The 17,516-nt window shown below is 50.4% G+C and overlaps 1 protein-coding gene across 1 annotated transcript in view; it reads left to right on the top strand.

Annotated features, from left to right (window-relative positions):
* GABBR2 (gamma-aminobutyric acid type B receptor subunit 2) overlaps nucleotides 1-17,516 on the top strand; it is a 408,186-nt gene that overhangs the window by 293,410 nt on the left and 97,260 nt on the right. The window contains exon 8 of the mRNA XM_075558989.1: nucleotides 10,289-10,349. Coding sequence (XP_075415104.1) covers nucleotides 10,289-10,349 — 61 coding nt within the window. The remainder of the gene's footprint in view (nucleotides 1-10,288; nucleotides 10,350-17,516) is intronic.

The raw sequence follows: 17,516 nt of genomic DNA, 5'->3' as shown, positions 1-17,516 counted from the left end.
AGATAGATAGATAGATAGATAGATAGATAGATAGATAGATAAATGAGAGAGAGAGAGACAACAGATTGACTCAGAAAAATAAACATGGCCCAGCACCAGTCCAAAAGAGAAAAGGCCTCTGTGGGAGAGCAAACAGTGAACACAAGCTGAGCAAGCGAGGGGGCAGGAACAGGCGAGTCCTAACAAAAATCCCAAGATAGCCGTCACACCGTGATCCAGTACACCCCTTGTCACTGACCAAACTGTAGCGCTGTTCTCTGGAAGCCTAGGTTGCTGGGTCAACTTTCACCGAAAGCACAATAAAATACTGAATGTCACGCAGAGAGAAAGGTAGACACCTGGAGAAGACAGCACTCTGATGATGAGGGAGCCCGGGTGGTGTAGGGGCCACGCATTGAGCTGCTAACAGAAGGGTCAGCAGTTTGAACCCATGAGCTGCTCAGAGGGGGCAAGATGAGGCTGTCCCAGAAACCCAAAGATGCAATGCTGCTCTGGTCCCATGAGTTGGAATGGGCTCAGTGGCCGTGAGTTTGGTTTTTGAGAGCCTGTGCCTGACACATCACAGGTGCTCAGTAGTATTTGTTGATTGAATGCCTCTATCATAATTTCCATCATGTGCCTGCAATCTCATTCACTCTGCTCCTTTTCTGCTCGGTGCACATTTTGCTTATTTCTGACATTTTGCTATTCGAAATAAGCTTGGCTCTTGTCATCTCCCTGGAAGGAGAGGGCGGGACTTGGTTCTGCCTCTCGTAGACCATCCACCCAGCAGATTTCTTCTTAATCCTCACCCTCTTTATCACACTCAGCCCTGCCTGACACCACCACCCCCTTTATGGCTGGGCCCCACGGGGCCCTGGGAGCAAATGATGCTATTCTGCCCTTATTGCACCTCTGCAAAAAAAAAACAAACGAAGCAGCAAAACTTCCTGTGCCAATGTGCCAAACTCACCGCTCAGGGTTCTTTGCATACATCAAACTTCCCTGATGAGTGAGCCTCGCACAAGATTTTTCTGTGTAAGAGAAAATACTTTAAATGGTATGCAAAATATGACATCCCCCACAGCCCAAGGGGACAGACCAAAAAAAATAAGAATATTTTTTCATCCCTGTATAGCATTTGGGTAGATGCAGCCAATTCTTTGGCCTTTGTCTTGCTCCTACATCCTTCATCCACCCTGCATGATGTATGCCTCGAGCCTAGTGGAGACCAGATCAAAGATCTAACCTCAAAGTGCTTGCCTCAAAGTCCAAGGCCAATACTGTCCTGGGCGGACCCAGCAGGGAAGACTGGTACAAGGGGGCCTTGGATCATGTACACAGGCCACGATGTGCTTTCTGGGCCAGCAGATGGACCAGGGTCACTTAGTCATGTTCAACTTCTATCCCCTTAGAGGTGCCTCTGCCTACATGACTGGACAGGGGAGACCTTTTAAATCAAACACTCAGAGATGAGCACGTATGTTCTGGCATGTGTGCACACACATGCACTCACCTCCCAAAGACCAGTGAGATCAGTTAGAGGCGAGAGAGCGGGCGAGAGCCCTTTTAAAACTGAGAAGTCTTCTCTAATTGCAACTCGATCTGCAGAGACTGTGGGCCTGCAGCTCGGTGCAATTAGACTGAGCCAAGCAAGTCTTCACTCTGCTGAGCTTCTGGCTCCAGGCAAGGGCTTCTGGTAGACCTCGACGGAACTTCAGCGCTTTAATCTTCCTGCTTCTCAGACCCTATACCAGCTCCTGATACCGCTATGAAATGCAAAGAGAAGCAACCACGACAGGAAAGGCCCCAACCCAGGGCTGGGCTACTCTGACTCACAAATGATTGGGGGAATGGATTTTGCCCATGCCTGGTGGGCACACGTTAAGGATGAACCATGGAAACAATTCACTTTTTTTTTTAAGAGGAGGTGGTTGAATTCCACTGACTGCCAGAGTCCTTGGTCTGCATTGTGCAAACTCCCCAACTCTTCTAGGGCTTCTGAACAGGCATCGGGGGAGATTCACGGGTTCTGGGTAACTAGCGGGATTAGGATACGTTGTCGTCAGTTAGGTTCCAAATGGTGATGGCCTTATATATCATGGAATGAACGGTTGCCTGGCCCTGGGGCAACTTCACCACTGCTGGTGCCTGCGGGTGCATGGTCATGGCTGTGTGTCAGCCCAGCTCCATGAGGGCTTCCTTCGTCCCTGTGACCCTGTCTTCTCTATCAAACACGATGTCCTTTCCTGATGATGGTTCCAAAGCACCAGGAAAGTAGGCAAAGTCTCACCCATGGGCACTTCTAGGAAGGATTCTGGTTGGCCTTCTTCGAGGCCCCAACTCTGGACTAAGCCTCTTGTAGACATGGTCTTCTATAGGCCTCCCAAGCCAGCCTGGAGGAGCATCTTGTCCTGACTGCTTCTCCATGGGAGAAACGATGCTCAGCAGAACTCAATGACGGCCCGGGCTCGAGCGGACAGCGACAGGTACTCGTTGATGAATGCTGGCACTTGAGTTTCCCACCAAGTCAGCCTGAAGATTTCCCAGGGACGGGGCAGGAAACAACCGAGGAGAAGCAGCCACATTATTCCCAATTAGACTCGAGATGTTCATTTGGTTTTGCGTTATGAGCCCGGTTGCTTTGTTTGACATTTAGCAGCATCTCTTTTTTTTGGGGGGGGGAGGGGGCTGTTTTAAACATCAATGATCCACTTGGGCTTTTCCTTTCATTGTGTTATTTGTATTCTAAATGTGCTCTGTGATCCTTCTTCTAAACTCCTCAGAAGTTAAACTTCATTATTAATCAGCATCCAGCCCAGAAGCCAGAAAGCACGTCCGGCGTTTCCGAGGGAGGCCGAGCCCAGGGAACTGGTTGCGCTTGGCCGGAGGGGGTGGAGGAACAAGCCAAGGTACCAGAGGCGAGGGTTTGCCAAAAACCACCCAGGCCCTCGGGCGGAATCACAAAAAGGGAAAGTGGGCCGCCTTGAGCCCCCCAGCATACCCATCGAGCCCCCTGGATACTCGCCGAGACCCCCAGCATCCTCACGGGCAGGAGCGCTTGCCGCTGTCCTTCCGGCAGCTGTTGGAGTCTGCCTCACTTTGCCAATGAGGCACTCCAACAAGGGCAGGCACCCAGGAGGTGCTGTGACCACAGACACCTCCAACCACGCAGCTCCTGCCGCTGCGGCCAAAGTAGCATCAAAGCAGTACCCCACTTTCCCTCGGCATGGTTCCTCCTCTCCTGGGAATGCCTCTCCTTTCCAGCCACTGCCATCGAGTTAACTCTGACTCACACTGACCCTGCATCGATCCTAGCCCTGCCCAGGACGCAACTCAAATTCATTGCGACGCTGTAGACCACCGGTTCTCAACCTGTGGGTCCTGACCCCTTTGGGGTCGAACGACCCTTTCATAGGGGTCGCCCAATCCACAGCTAGCAAAATGACAGTTACGAAGTAGCAACAAAAATAATGTTATGGTTGGGGGTCACCCAACCTGAGGGACTGCATGAAAGGGTCGCGGCCTTAGGAAGGTTAAGAAGCACTGCTGTAGACCGTTCCTGAGGCTATCAGCCTTTACAAGAGACTGCCCTGCTGACCTTTGGTGACAGGGTGGACTGGGTTGGGCTATGCAGAAAAATCCACTCAAACTCATGGAAGCGCCATCAAGAGATCAAGGGATGAGTTGCATTAAACACCTCTTTAGCCCATTGAAAACCTAGGATGTCACTTTGAGGACCAAAGTGCACCTGACCCGAGCCAGGGCATTTCCGTTGGCCTCGCGCGCATCCAATAAAGACCGAAGGAGAGTTGATGCGTTGGGATCGTGGTGCTGAAGCACCAGGAACCGCTGAATGGACGAGCCAGTCTGCCTTGGAAGAAGTCCGGCCAGCATGTCCCTTAGATGCTGAGACTCTGTCCTACGTGTTTAGACCGTGTGGTCAAGCGGGACTAGGCCCTGGAGAAGGACGTTATGTTCGGGATGGCGAGAAAGGAGCCGGATTGTCGCTGTGGCTGCAAGCAGGGGCTCGAGCACAGGGGCCGTTGTGAAGACGGTGCCGGACAGGGCAGTGTCTCCTGTTGTGCATGAGGTCATGGTGGGTCAGCACCGACCGGATGGTACGTAACAATAACAGACTCTGTGGCAAAGGTTGGAATATAGGGCATTTTTCTGGGAATGTTCTTTTGGTGCAAGGGAAGCAGGCCTGGGCAGACAGACAGGCTGGACGTAAGACAATGGCCGTCAGAGCCTCTACTGATGGCACAGGGACCTCCGAGCTGAATAGTTGGCCAGAATTGTCGTGAATGAGGCTGGGGGGGCGGGGGAGCAGAACTGCTGAGGTTTAACACTGACCATCGGCGGGAGGCTGCCGACAGAGGTGAGGCATGCCGTCAGTTCACAGAGCTCTGTTGCGATGGGGAGAGCCGCTAAGTGGGGCAAGTGGATGAGGCTCGAATCCATCCAAAGGCGTCTTGGGAAACAGGCCTGACAATGTGCTTTCAAAAGGTCACAGCCTTAAAAAGAACAATTCTTCTTTTCTAATCATGTTATTGGGGGCTCGTTCGGCTCTTATCACGATCCAAACATCCATCCATTGTGTCAAGCACATTTGTACCTATGTTGCCATCATCATTCTCAAAACATTTTCTTTCTCCTTGAGCATATCAGCTCTTTTTTTCTTCTCCCTCTTCCATCCTCCCTCCCTCATGAACTCTTGATAATTTATTTTTAAAAGTTTTTCATGTCTTACATTATCTGCTGTCTCCTGTCGCCCACTTTTCTGTTGTTCGTCCCCGTGGGGTGGGGGTTATATGTCGATCATTGTGATCGGTTCCCCCTTTCCCCTCCTCACCTTCCCCCCTGCCCTTCTGGTATCACTACTCTCATTATTGTTCCTGAGGGGTTCATCTGTCCTGGATTCTGTGCGTAGAGAGCTCTTCGCTGTACCACTGTACATGCTCTGGTCTAGCCGGCTTTGTAAGGTAGAACTGGGGTCATGATAGTGGTGCGGAAGAAGCACTTAAGAACTAAAGAAAAGTTGTATGTTTCATTGCTGCTACACTGCACCCTGGCTGGCTTGTCCCTTCCTTGTGACCCTTCTGTGAGTCTGCACACATGGGGTGGCCATGAATCGCTGCTTGAAACAAGGTGACCGCCGCCGAGACGCTCGGCCGCTGGGGAAGTGAATGCCTCCCTCCTCCATTTGGGCAGCACACCACAACATGTGTGTGATGTAGCTAAAAGTCCCACACAGTCCTGGCCATGGTACTCAGCCACATTTGTAGCGCACCCCAAGCTGGCCACAGACACCCCTTTCCTGATCGCTGGCTGGCAAGCATCCAGGCAGGCGTTTCTGCCTCCATGTTTGTCTTATCTGCTAGCCAGTCTCTTATCCGACAACCAGCATGATCCGATCATAGTACTGCTTGGCTTGGCTTGGCTTGGCTTGGCTTGGCTTGGCTTGGCTTGGCTTGGCTTGGCTTGGCTTGGCTTGGCTTGGGTCCCCGACCCCTGACCTCCAAGCTCCTCCTCTTGGCTTCTCAGGTCAAACGCAGCCTGTCTCTGCTTCCTTGTATGCCCTGGGCACTCGGGCCCTCTTTCAGTTACCCGAACACTCCAAGGCCTTCTGCCCTTAGGACCACTCTCACTTTGGTGGGAACAGGTCCTTCTGGCTTCTCCGCTCTCAGTGACGTCTTTGCTTTGACCCAGTGCCTCACCCAGCCTGGCCCGTTCTGTTTTTTTTCCACAGGAAGGTAGATTGTCTTGTTATCTGTATGACCCTCTTCATCAAATCTAAACTCTCCAACAGTAGCAACAAGTACCTAGCACGGTGCCCAGGACACGTTGTTGTTGGACGCCGTCCACTCGATTCTCACTCTAGGGACTCCATGGGACAGAGTGGGGCTGGCTGTGCTTGCTACAGAAGCCAAGCCTCCATGGGTCAAGCCATTAACCTTCCAGTTCGCAGCGGAGCACTGACCTTGGTAGGCAACTATTTGTGGAATCATGTGCCAATTGACCACCTATTGGGAAGATTTCCTTGAAAACTCTCCCGATGAGGGGGAGGCGGGGGTAAGGAGGTGGTACTGACCAATCCAGGGACAGGGGAGCAACAAATGATCCAAAATCAGTGGCAAGGAGGGTATGAGAGGCCTGGTAGGGATTCAGCAAGGGCAAGGTCACCGACAGAAATTACTAAAACCCAAATGAAGGCTGAGCATGATGGTGGGACAAGAGAAAAGTAAAAGGAAACAGAGGAAATAATTAGATAACAAAGGGTATTTATAGAGGTCCAAAGACTGGAATGTACATATGTAAATATATTTATATGAGTGTGGGGAGACAGATCTACATGCATATATTTATAGGTTTAGTATTAAGGCAGCAGATGGACATTGGGCCTCCACTCAAGCACTTACTCAATGCAAGAACACGTTGTTCTATTAAATTGGCATTCCAGGATGCACACCTTCCGGACACGATTGCTGAAGAAAAATGTGTGCATTAGCAAATGTGGTGAAGAAAGCTGATGATACCCGACTAGCAAAAGATATAGCATCTGGGGCCTTAAAGGCTTGAAAATAAACAAGCAGCCATCTAGCTCAGAAGCATCAAAGCCCACATGGAAGAAGCACACCAGCCTGTCTGACCACGAGGTGTAGAAGGGACCAGTTATCAGACATCAAAGAACTAAAAATCATATCATTGTGTGCTCACCTCCATGATAAGATCACTGAAGACAAACGTATGCATAAGCAAATGTGGTGAAGAAAGCTGATGGTGCCTGGCTATCAAAAAAACATAGCCTCTGGGGTCTTAAAGGCTTGAAGATAAACAAGCGGCCACCTAGCTCAGAAGCAACAAAGCCCACATGGTAGAAAGACACCAGCCTGTGTGACCCCGAGCTGTCAAAGGGATCAGGTATCAAGCATCAAGGAACAAAAAATCATATCATTGTAAATGTGGGTGAGTGCAGACCGGAGACTCAAAGCCCATCGGTAGGCAACTAGACACCCCCTTGCTGAAGGGTTGTGGGGAGGAGATGAGCCAGTCAGGATGCAGGGTAGGAACGATGAAACATATAACTTTCCTCTAGTTCTTAAATGATTCCTTCCCCCTCCCCCACCCACTATCATGATCCCAATCCTACCTTACAAATTTGGTTAGACCAGAGGATGTACATAGGCACAGATAGCAAGTGGAACACAGGGAATCCAGGACAGATGACTCCTCCAGGACTAGTGGTAAGAGTGGCGATGCCTGGAGGGTGGAGGGAATGTGGGTTAGAAAGGGGGAACTGATTACAAGAATCTACATATAGCCTCTTCCCTGGAGGATGGACAGCAGAGAAGAGGGCAGGGGGAGACTTCGGACAGTGATATATATGACAAAATAATAGTAATTTATGAATTGTGAAGGGTTCATGAGGTGGGGGTAGTGGGGAGGGAGGGGGGAAATGAGCAGCCAATATTAAGGGCTCAAGTAGAAGGCAAATGTTTTGAGAATGATGATGGCAACAAATGTACAAATGTGCTTGACACAATGGATGGATGTATGGATTGTGATAAGAATTGTACGAAACCCCAATAAAATGATTTTTTAAAAGTCTCCCAATGAATGTTTGCCCTCCTTCACACCCACACTTCTCCGTGTTACCTTGGGCGGGGCTACGGGTCCAAGGTCCAGCCCGGAAGATTGGCCTCATCGGTCAAAATGCTGTCTGCGGCAACTCCTTCCGGAAGATTCCTGTGACCCAGCTTCCTCAGAAAGGGGCTTGGTGGAGCTCCCTGGGCCTCCTCTCGGATGCAGCCCCTCAGTGAAGACCCCTGCCCTGTGTTTCCCTCCACCTCTCTGCTTCCTCCAGCAGGTAGACTGGCCCCGCCGTGGTGCATGAGGTTTCGGACATTCACTCACCTCGGGCTGAGGTGTCCGAGATGGTGAGCCCACCTTGGATAGGGGCCCAACAGTGTATCCCTTTATCATGTCATCGTTGAAACTTCCCAGCCGCTGGAATGATTCCCGGCACTTCGGATTTTTTTTTTTTATATTTCAGTTCCTTGTTATTATAAGTGTTTAAACAAAAATGATTACTGCCATTGATGGGGTGTCTGCTCTGTACCAGGAGCTCTGTGCGAGGTCCACACTTGGGGATGTTCATGAACTTGCCTGCAAGAGGCTGGAGGTGGGGGTTGGAACCCAGGTTGGTGATATTCAAATGTGCCCTTCCTTCTGCTTCACGGCCTAGGAGATGAAGGAAATGGTAGGGTGATTGTGAGCAGCATTTTTTTAAAAAACAGTTCTTGTTGATTAAAAAAATAGTTCTTGGTAGAAAAATAAAAGATGACAGTTTCCTGGATGGGACCAACGGTCGGCTTCCAACAGAAAGGTTGTCCGTTCCAATCCGCCCAGCAGCAGCTGGAAGAAAGGTCTGTTGCTCTGGTTTCTCCTTGACCACGGCCGAGAAAACCTATAGAACTCAGACCTGCTCAGTCACGGGGTTGCCGTGACCGAGAATCAACCCACCAGCAATGGGATCTTGAGGAGGGCTCCCTGGTGGACTTCAGGAAGTGCGGCGAGGACATGCGCCAAGTGCAGGGCGCTTCTTTCCTGCCCCTCCAACGCCATGAGCTGTCCAGGAGCACGCCACACACCTTTCACATGAACTTATCCACCTCGGAAAGGGACAAGTCCTGGGAATCTTCGGGGCTTGCAGGAGAGGGTGCATCCGTGAGCTCTCCAATGGGGTCCGGTGGATAAAACGTCTTCTTGGACACCCCCCACCCAAGGTGATCCATTTGTGTACAAAGGATTGTTCTGGAAGGCTTTCTGTGTTTTCCAATCATCCCTAGAATGAAAAGCACAGCTCCGATGTCACCTTACCTTGAAGTTTTTCACACTCCAGGGAATTGCCTACCGTTGTCACCTGAATATAGAATTCGGTGGGTGTTCGTTTCAGGCTGGTACTACACCCATCTGTCGCTGGGCTCTTGTAACGGTGCCAATGTGGCCTTAGAAGGTGTTTCTGGCTCCTGAGAACAGGTGGAGTGATTCTCTTTCTTCTGAACGCCGCAGGGCCTCAGGCTTGGGGCTTCCACCCAAGGGGAGATGTCCCGGCATCTGAGGAGGCCGGAGCACTACTGGGAGAGAAAACCCGCGTGCTTAAGGCAGCTCCTCCTCCTGATTTCAAGTTAGCGGAGAGATGGACGGGACATTATCTCTGGGTCAGAAGCAGCGTGAGCCTTAAAACCAAGCTCAGATTTGAATCCCAGCAGGCTCCCTTGCTGGCTGAATAACTTTGTACAGTGAAGGATGAGCTTTCCGTGGCACCGTGTGTATCAATTTCCCTGCACGGCTGCAAACTCTGAGGCGGGCTCTCCATGGCAGGAAGAGCCCCAAACCAAAGCAAAACCAGCTGCGGTTGAGTCTTGCCCACTCTCGGCCACCCCCGTGTGTCCAGAGTAGAGCTGTGTGCCACAGGGCGTCCCGTGGCTGATCCTCCAGTTCTTTCATCCAAGCCGTCTCTGAGTGGGCCCGACCCTCCAGCCTTTGGTTAGCAGCTGAGCGTTTGTGCCACCCAGAAGCTGCAGAGAGACCCCACCTCCTCCATGCATTCCCATTAGTAAGCGGATGGAAAGCCTGGTAGCAGCCAGAAGGCAGGTGCAGTAGATGACGCGGTCTTGCCCTTGCCCCTGGGGTCCCTAATGAGTGGCACTCAGCTGCCTGTGACCCTCGTCAGGTCTGTCCAGTGCAAGACGTGTAATTTTGTGCGCGCCAGAACCCGGTTATAATTGGGCCTGACGTCACCATTCAGGACGGTCTTAGATAAGCATTCTCTTTCCTTAATAGGAAATATTAACAGACCTCCAGCACCCCTCGGGCCCTCAAGCCAAACTTAGTCTTAGCGAAGTCACACATCTGTATGGGTGGGCGTGGGGAGCCGAGGCCAGGTCAGCGTCCCCCAGCAGCTTCTCGGCTCCATTTTTTCAGCACCCTGGATGACCCTGTCTCCGTGACATGTGGGTGTTTAACAAATCCTCATGATGCTAATGATGATGTCTATCTCGGTTTTGATTCATGTCTCAGTTCCATTATTGATTTGGGGCTCCTCAAATTAACCAGATAAAGTCACAACCAATTTAAAAACAATTAGTTTGATTCTGCATCTGTGGTCCAGAGGGAGTTTCTCTTTCCTCCAATATTAATAAATCACATTGTACAGTTAATGAATTTCTGCCTCCATCAGCCGTGCTTGGACTAATACAGCGTTTCTCGTTGTTTCTGTTTGTGTGTGTTGTTTTGTTTTTAGGGTCAAGTTGTGTTCCGGAACGGGGAGAGAATGGGGACCATTAAATTTACTCAATTTCAAGGTAGGCTTTTGCAACGATTATTCTTTCCAGTGGATGAACTCTGGGTTACGGGGCGTGTGCTGGCGCCATGAAACACAAGAAAAGAAAATGAACGGGGGATGTTTTGAATAAGAGAAAGCAGTGCTGTTAGACAGCGTTCTTCCGCCAACAAAAGCACGTCAGCTTCCCCGCGTTTCAGATGTTCGCGACTGCGTGTCTGCTGAGGCCAGCTCCACCTTCCCATGCGGCCCTGAGAGGCTAGTCAAAGCCAGGGGAGTGGAAGTGGGTAATCCAGTCCCAACATTCCGAGAAGCCTGGCCTGGCTCTTATTTTGTATTAGAGAAATATTCCAGCACCCTCTAAAGGAGAGAGGCTAGCATAATAAACCTGCACAGACCCATCACCCCGCTTCAGCTATTACCAACACTTTGCCACTGTTGTGTTGTCTTTACTTAACACACACGCACGTGCACGCACACACAGACACACGCACGTGCACGCACACACATGCACACAGACACACACAGACACACGCACGTGCACGCACACACATACACACACATACACACGCACGTGCACGCACACACAGACACACGCACGTGCACGCACACACATACACACACGCACGTGCACGCACACACATACACACACGTGCACGCACACACATACACACGCACACATACACACGCACGTGCACACACACACAGACACACGCACGTGCACGCACACACATACATACATACACACACTGACACACACACTGACACACGCACGTGCATGCACACACACACGCACGTGCACGCACACATACACACACATACACACACATACACACATACATACACATACACACACATACATACACACATACATACACACACACACACACACCTTTGCTGTGTTTTGCTGTAAAGCCCATCCCAGACATTATCTCATTTCAATCTATAAATACTTCAGATTGCATTTCTACTAGATACGGGCTTTTAAAAAACATCAACCACAATACTGTCACTGTACCTCAAACATTTAACAGCATTTCTTAGTTTCCTCCAATGCCTAGCCAACGTTGGCTCCCCCGGTCAACTAAACAAACAGTGTTACAGCTGGTTTGCTTGAGCAGAATTCACACAGGTTCCTCCCCCCACCTCTGGCATGTGCTTGATAGCTCTCTTTCATCTGTTATCATCGATAAGGAGGCCTGGCAGCATAGTGGGTTGTGAGTTTGGCTTCGGCCTACAAGATCAGCAGTTCGAAGCCACCAGCCTCAATGAGGGCACAATGAGGCTTTCTGCTTCTGGAAAGGTTGCAGCCGAGGAAACCCACAGGGCAGGTCTACCTTGCCCTAGAGAGTCGCTGAGAGTCCATCGAGTGGGGACATGAGCCTACCTGTGGGTCTGAAAGTGGCCTTCATTTGCTGAAGGAGCCAGGTGAATGGGTTGGGCTTATTGCTGTCGGGATTGGAAGGAGCCGTCCAGACTAAGCATCTGGTGCCCTGAGTAGAAAAACGAGGCTCAGAGGGGCAGGGGCCTTCTCAGAGCCCCGTGCCATCACTGAGGCACGTGGCTGGGCATTCTTCCAGAGGTGCTGAGTTCAGCCCAGTACGATCAACATTCGTGGATGGTTAACCAGAAAATGCACCCACACAGTCATTGTCCCCACCGGGATCCAGAAGCAAGAGCAAGGGCCTGGTGGGTCCACTTATGCTCAGCGGGTCTCAGAGTCACCGGAGGACAGCAAGACATGAAAGCCAGGTATTCAGACTCATCCAGAAAAATCCCAACAGGATTCAGATGGATCAGAAGTGTTCTTCAGCATGGCCACTCCGCCATGGGACCTTGGGGAGACGCAGACGGCCACTCGGCCCCCTTCCCGGGGCAGGGAACGGAAGTGCATGTCAGCTCTCCCACATGCACAATAGATGTAATTTTGGGAAAATGCAATTATTTTCCCATTTGTTAAATCTTACTTCTTCATGGCTTGAACAAAGTAAGCATCTTGGCAAAGATGGTGTGTGTGTGTGTGTGTGTGTGTGTGTGTGTGTGTGTGTGTGTGTGTGTGTGATGGCAACTATGTTCTCTTGCCACATCTCCAGTTCTCAAATTACATCGTTCCAGGAGAAGATCTTGTAAACTATTGATTGGCCGATGACAGCTGTAATCGCGTGCCGAGTTGATTGCTTCCTGCTCCCACCCCCACCCCCACATGTGTTAGGATGAGATGCCAACTTCTTCAGAGGCTGTGCCTTCAGGCATCTCCATCAGGCTGTGTAAGGAAGGCAGCCTAGCAAACGGAGCTCAGGACCCAGACTTTACCGTCCGACCCCACAGAGCTCCAGCCATTCACTTGCTGTAGAACATCAGGCAGGAGTCTGTGCCGCCCTGGTTCTCACTGCGTTCCTCCTGCTGCCCCCGAGGGGCCGGGTGCCACTAGAGAGGGCACGCATCCATAACTTAGCACATTGCCTGACTTCCGCATATGTTCCCCTTGTCTCTTGAGTGAGCCACTTAGGATCGGTATTTTATTGAAAAACTGTGACACTGTGCTTGGACGAATCAAGATTTCCCTGGTGTACTGCAGCCCTGCCGCCCACTTGTTGCTTCCTCCCTCGAGCCCACCCCCTCTAACAGCTGATCCCCACGCTTACAGATGCAGGAGGTCAGGCTGGACAGGGCCTTCCAGATGATCTCAGCCGACCGCTTCCTGGTCTCAAGGGGAGACCGAGGCCCGGGAAGAGACATATCTGTCCCAGGAGCACACAGCTGGTTGGTGGCAGAGCTGGGATTGGACCTCAGCTTTCCTGAGCTCTAAGCCAGTGGTGGACCGCCCACGTGTCACTGTCCGTGTACTCACACGGCCACCTTGCCCGAGTGGACTCCCATCATGGCATTTCAGAGATAGGCCTTCGCCTGATCCTGTTTCCATGTTTTGAAAACAGCCATGGGTGTTATTTGGGGACTGGGGTGTGATCCTGAGATGCAGGGGGCATATTGAAATCCGCAAAATGGTTTATTTTCCAAATTAAAGGCGCTTGAGAGGTACTTGGCCATTGAATTATTTTCCTCAGCTTTTTACTGTGAATCAGATGAACATTTGCAGAGCAGAGCTTTACAGTCAATAATCCATGCACATTCCGATTCAACTTATCCATGGCAGTCCTCTCCGTGTGCATCCCTGACCCCACGTCCTCCCCATTCGCTGCCTCCGTTCCTCCTTCCTTCCTAGCCCTCTGTGCCTTTGGGCAAAAGCTGCCCTTTTGATCTGCAGTGGGTCATTGTTCTAATTTGGAGAGGAGTTCAGTGCAAGATCTGAAAGGCCAGGGCCACAGTCTTGAGGGTCCCACCAGCCTCTGTCTGCCTTGCCTCTTTTATGACGTTGAGTCCTGGTCCACATCCTTTTCGGAGCAGTGGGGAGTGATGGATCGCCACCATCTAGGTCTTCTGGTGTGAGCGCTGTGGAGACCGGTATGTGCATGATCCATCTGTCCAATGGACTCTGTGTTTCCCCGTGTCCTCTGATGATGCTATTCTTCTTTCCTGGGGTTGGAGAGGGACCATTAGTTGTACCTTAGATGGCTGCTCACAAGCTCTTAGGACCCCAGTCATTACTCACTATAGTAAGGTACAGCGTGTTATCTTTGTGAACTAAAATAGGATCATTGACCTTCTTTTTCCCTGACACAAAGGGGATATTGAATTATTGACGGTTCATCAAAGCCCAAGGGGCTACTGGCTATCATCTCGTTACCCAGAGGGGTAACTGAAGCCCAGGCAGGAGAAGGGACTTACCCCACTATGGGATGATGAACTCAGGCCTCTCCTTCTCTGGGCCCAGGTTCTCTCTTTAATCATTTTATTAGGGGCTCATACAACTCTTATTACAATCCATACATACACCAATTGTGTAAAGCGCATCTGTACATTCATTGCCTCATCATTCTCAAAACTTTTGCTCTCCACTTAAGCCCCTGGCATCACGTCCTCGTTTTACCCCTCCCTCCCTGCTCCCCCCTCCCTCATGAACCCTTGATAATTTATAAATTATTATTTTGTCATATCTTGCCCTGTCTGACGTCTCCCTTCACCCACTTTTCTGTTGTGTATCCCCCAGGGAGGAGGTCACATGTAGATCCTTGTAATTGGTTTCCCCTTTCCAGCCCACCCTCCCTCTACCCTCCCAGTATCGCCACTCACACCACTGGTCCTGAAGGGGTCATTCACCCTGGATTCCCTGTGTTTCCAGTTCTTATCTGTACCAGTGCACATCCTCTGGTCTAGCCAGACTTGCAAGGGAGAATTGGGATCATGATAGTGGCGGGGTGGGGGTAGAGCAGGAAGCATTTAGGAACCAGAGGAAAGTTGTATGTTTCATCATTGCCACATCGCACCCTGACTGGCTCCTCTCCTCCCTGAGACCCTTCTGTAAGGGGATGTCCAGTGGCCTACAAATGGGCTTTGGGTCTCCACTCCACACTCCCCCACTCATTCACTTTGATAAGATTTTTTGTTCTGATGATGCCTGATACCTGATCCCTTGGACACCTCGTGATCGCACAGGCTGGTGTGCTTCTTCCATGTGGGCTTTGTTGCTTCACAGCTAGATGACTGCTTGTTTACCTTCAAGCCTTTAAGACCCCAGATGCTATCTCTTTTGATCGCCAGCCACCATCAGCTTTCTTCACCACATTTTGCTTATGCACCCATTTGTCTTCAGCGATTATATCATGGAGGTGAGCACACAATATGAATTTTTGTTCTTTGATCCCTGACAACTAATCCCTTTGGCACCTCGTGACCACACAGGCTGGTGTGCTTCTTCCATGTGGGCTTTGTTGCTTCTGAACTAGATGGCTGCTTGTTTACCTTCAAGCCTTTAAGACCCCAGATGCTATCTCTTTTGATAGCCGGGCACCATCAGCTTTCTTCACCACATTTGCTTATGTACCTGCTTTGTCTTCAGCGGTTGTGTCGGGAAGGTGAGCATCACAGAATTGGGCCCCGGTTCTATCCCAGTGCTGCCTCCTGGGTGTTTCCAGTGATTCACCCACAAGGAGAGCCTTCCACCTTCCATGGGCTTGTTGCTGTGTGTCATTGAGTAGATGCTGGCTAACAGCACCCCTGTAGGGATAGACACACTACCCACGGAGATATTTTGACAAATGAACGCACTACAGGGAGTGCTCACTCCTCTGTACTAAGAAATTGGGGAGGGGGGGGTTTCTTTTTAAGAAGAAATTTGGAAGATAACTACCTGGCCGACCAACTGGAAGAGGTCCATATTTGTACTCATTTCAAGGAAAGGTGATCCAACATAAAGTGGAAGGTATTAAACAATATCATTAATATCAGAAGCAAATACTATTTGGCTTCATGCAAAACACCTGCATCAGTCCATCAAGAGGGAACTGCCAGAAGTTCGAGCCAGATTCAAAAGAGGGTGTGAAAGGAGGGCTACCATGGTTCACATCAGACGGATCTTGGCTGAAAGCAGAGAATTATCATAAATATTCCTACTAGTGTCTCAACTCTGCAAAAGCATTTGACTGTGTGGGACATTACAAAGGGAAGACTGGGAATTCCAAAACGCTGCACTGAGCTGCTGAAGAACCTATCCATAGATCTGGAAAGACGAGTGTCAAGGTTGTGTCTTTTCATCATCCTGACTCAACCTATGTGCAGGGCAATAATTCTAGACGCTGGGCTGCATACAGGGGTACATGGCATCAGGACTGGAGGAAGCTTAGTAAGTGCCTCTCATGTGCCGATGATACAACCTTGCTTGCTGACAGTGAAAAAGACTTGAAGCATTTACTAATGAAGATAAAAGGTTATGGTTTTCAATATGGATTATAGCTCAATGTAAAGAAAACAAAGCTCACTAGACCAGTCGCTACAACATAATAAACTGAGATAAGACTGCAGTTGTCAAGGATCTCATTTTACTTGGATCCACAATCAACCCCCTGTAAGCCGCAGTCAAGAAAGCAAACAATGCACTGCAACTGGGCAAAGCTGCTGCAGAACCTGAGCCAAGGGGAGGACAGCAATCCACAGGAGAGAGGAGAGACTCTCGACAGAGAGGCTCAGGGTGAGCTACCGGGGAGGGGCAGGCGGGGAGGCTTGATCAGTAGTTTATATTATTGATAACTTGAAATGCGCCCCCCCCAATTCACCATGTGTAAATATATATATATATATATATATATATATATATATATATATAAAGTAAAATAATGAAATAAAAAAACAAAGTGTTGAAAAGCCAAGATGTCGCCTGGAGAACTTGGGTGTGCCTGCACCGAGCCATGGTACTTTCAGCCGCCTCACACGCAGGTGAGAGCTGGACAGCAGGGAAGACCCAAGAACGGATGTGCGTGAATGCGGATGTGTTGGGCGCTGGTGAAGGCCACTGGAAGCACCACGCACAGCCAGAAGAACACGCACATCCGCCTGGAAGGAAGTACAACCTGCATGCTCCTGAGAACAAGAATGCCAAGACTTCCTCTCACGTACTTGGGATATGCTCTTGCCCCGGGAAAAGGACATCGTGCATGGTAAATACAGCCAGTGAAAGAGGGGAAGACCTTCAAGGAGACGGACCGGTGCAGTGACTGCAACAGGCTCAAACAGAACCGCTGGGCGGACAGCACAGGACCGGACAGTGCTTTGCTCCGCTGTCCATGAGTCGCTGTGAGTCAGAACCGACGTGCTGAGCCCCAACAACAACAAAGAGTATTGACCACGCCATGGAGCAGAAGAGTGAGCAAATCTGTGTCGGAAGAAGCATCACCCGATGCCCCTCAGAGGAAGAATGTCAAGACTTCCTCGCACGCACGATGGACACGTTGTCACGAGGGACCGGTCTCTGGAGAAAGGCGCCGTGCTTGCTAAAGTAGGGGGTCAGAGAAAAAGCCCTTCAACAAAATTGGGGGCAGGGGACACAATGGGCTCAAACCCAGCACAATGCAGCAATGGTCTCAAACCCACAATTGTGTGATGGCATAGGACTGGGCAGCGTTTCATATGGTTGTACGCAAGGTCACCGTGAGGCAGCACCAGTTCAACAGCACCGACAACAGTCCCACAGGGTGGTGGAAGGTGCCATCTTTACAGGGAGGAGCTCTGGCCGTGACCGGTAAGGGACGGACTGCTAGCTGGAGCGTGGACAGTTCAAATGCACCCACGGCCCTGA

Source organism: Tenrec ecaudatus, chromosome 10 (assembly GCF_050624435.1).
Source record: "Tenrec ecaudatus isolate mTenEca1 chromosome 10, mTenEca1.hap1, whole genome shotgun sequence".
Classification (NCBI taxonomy): Eukaryota; Metazoa; Chordata; class Mammalia; order Afrosoricida; family Tenrecidae; genus Tenrec; species Tenrec ecaudatus.
Note: the sequence above shows the minus strand (reverse complement) of the source record. Positions and strands in the feature narration are given on the sequence as shown.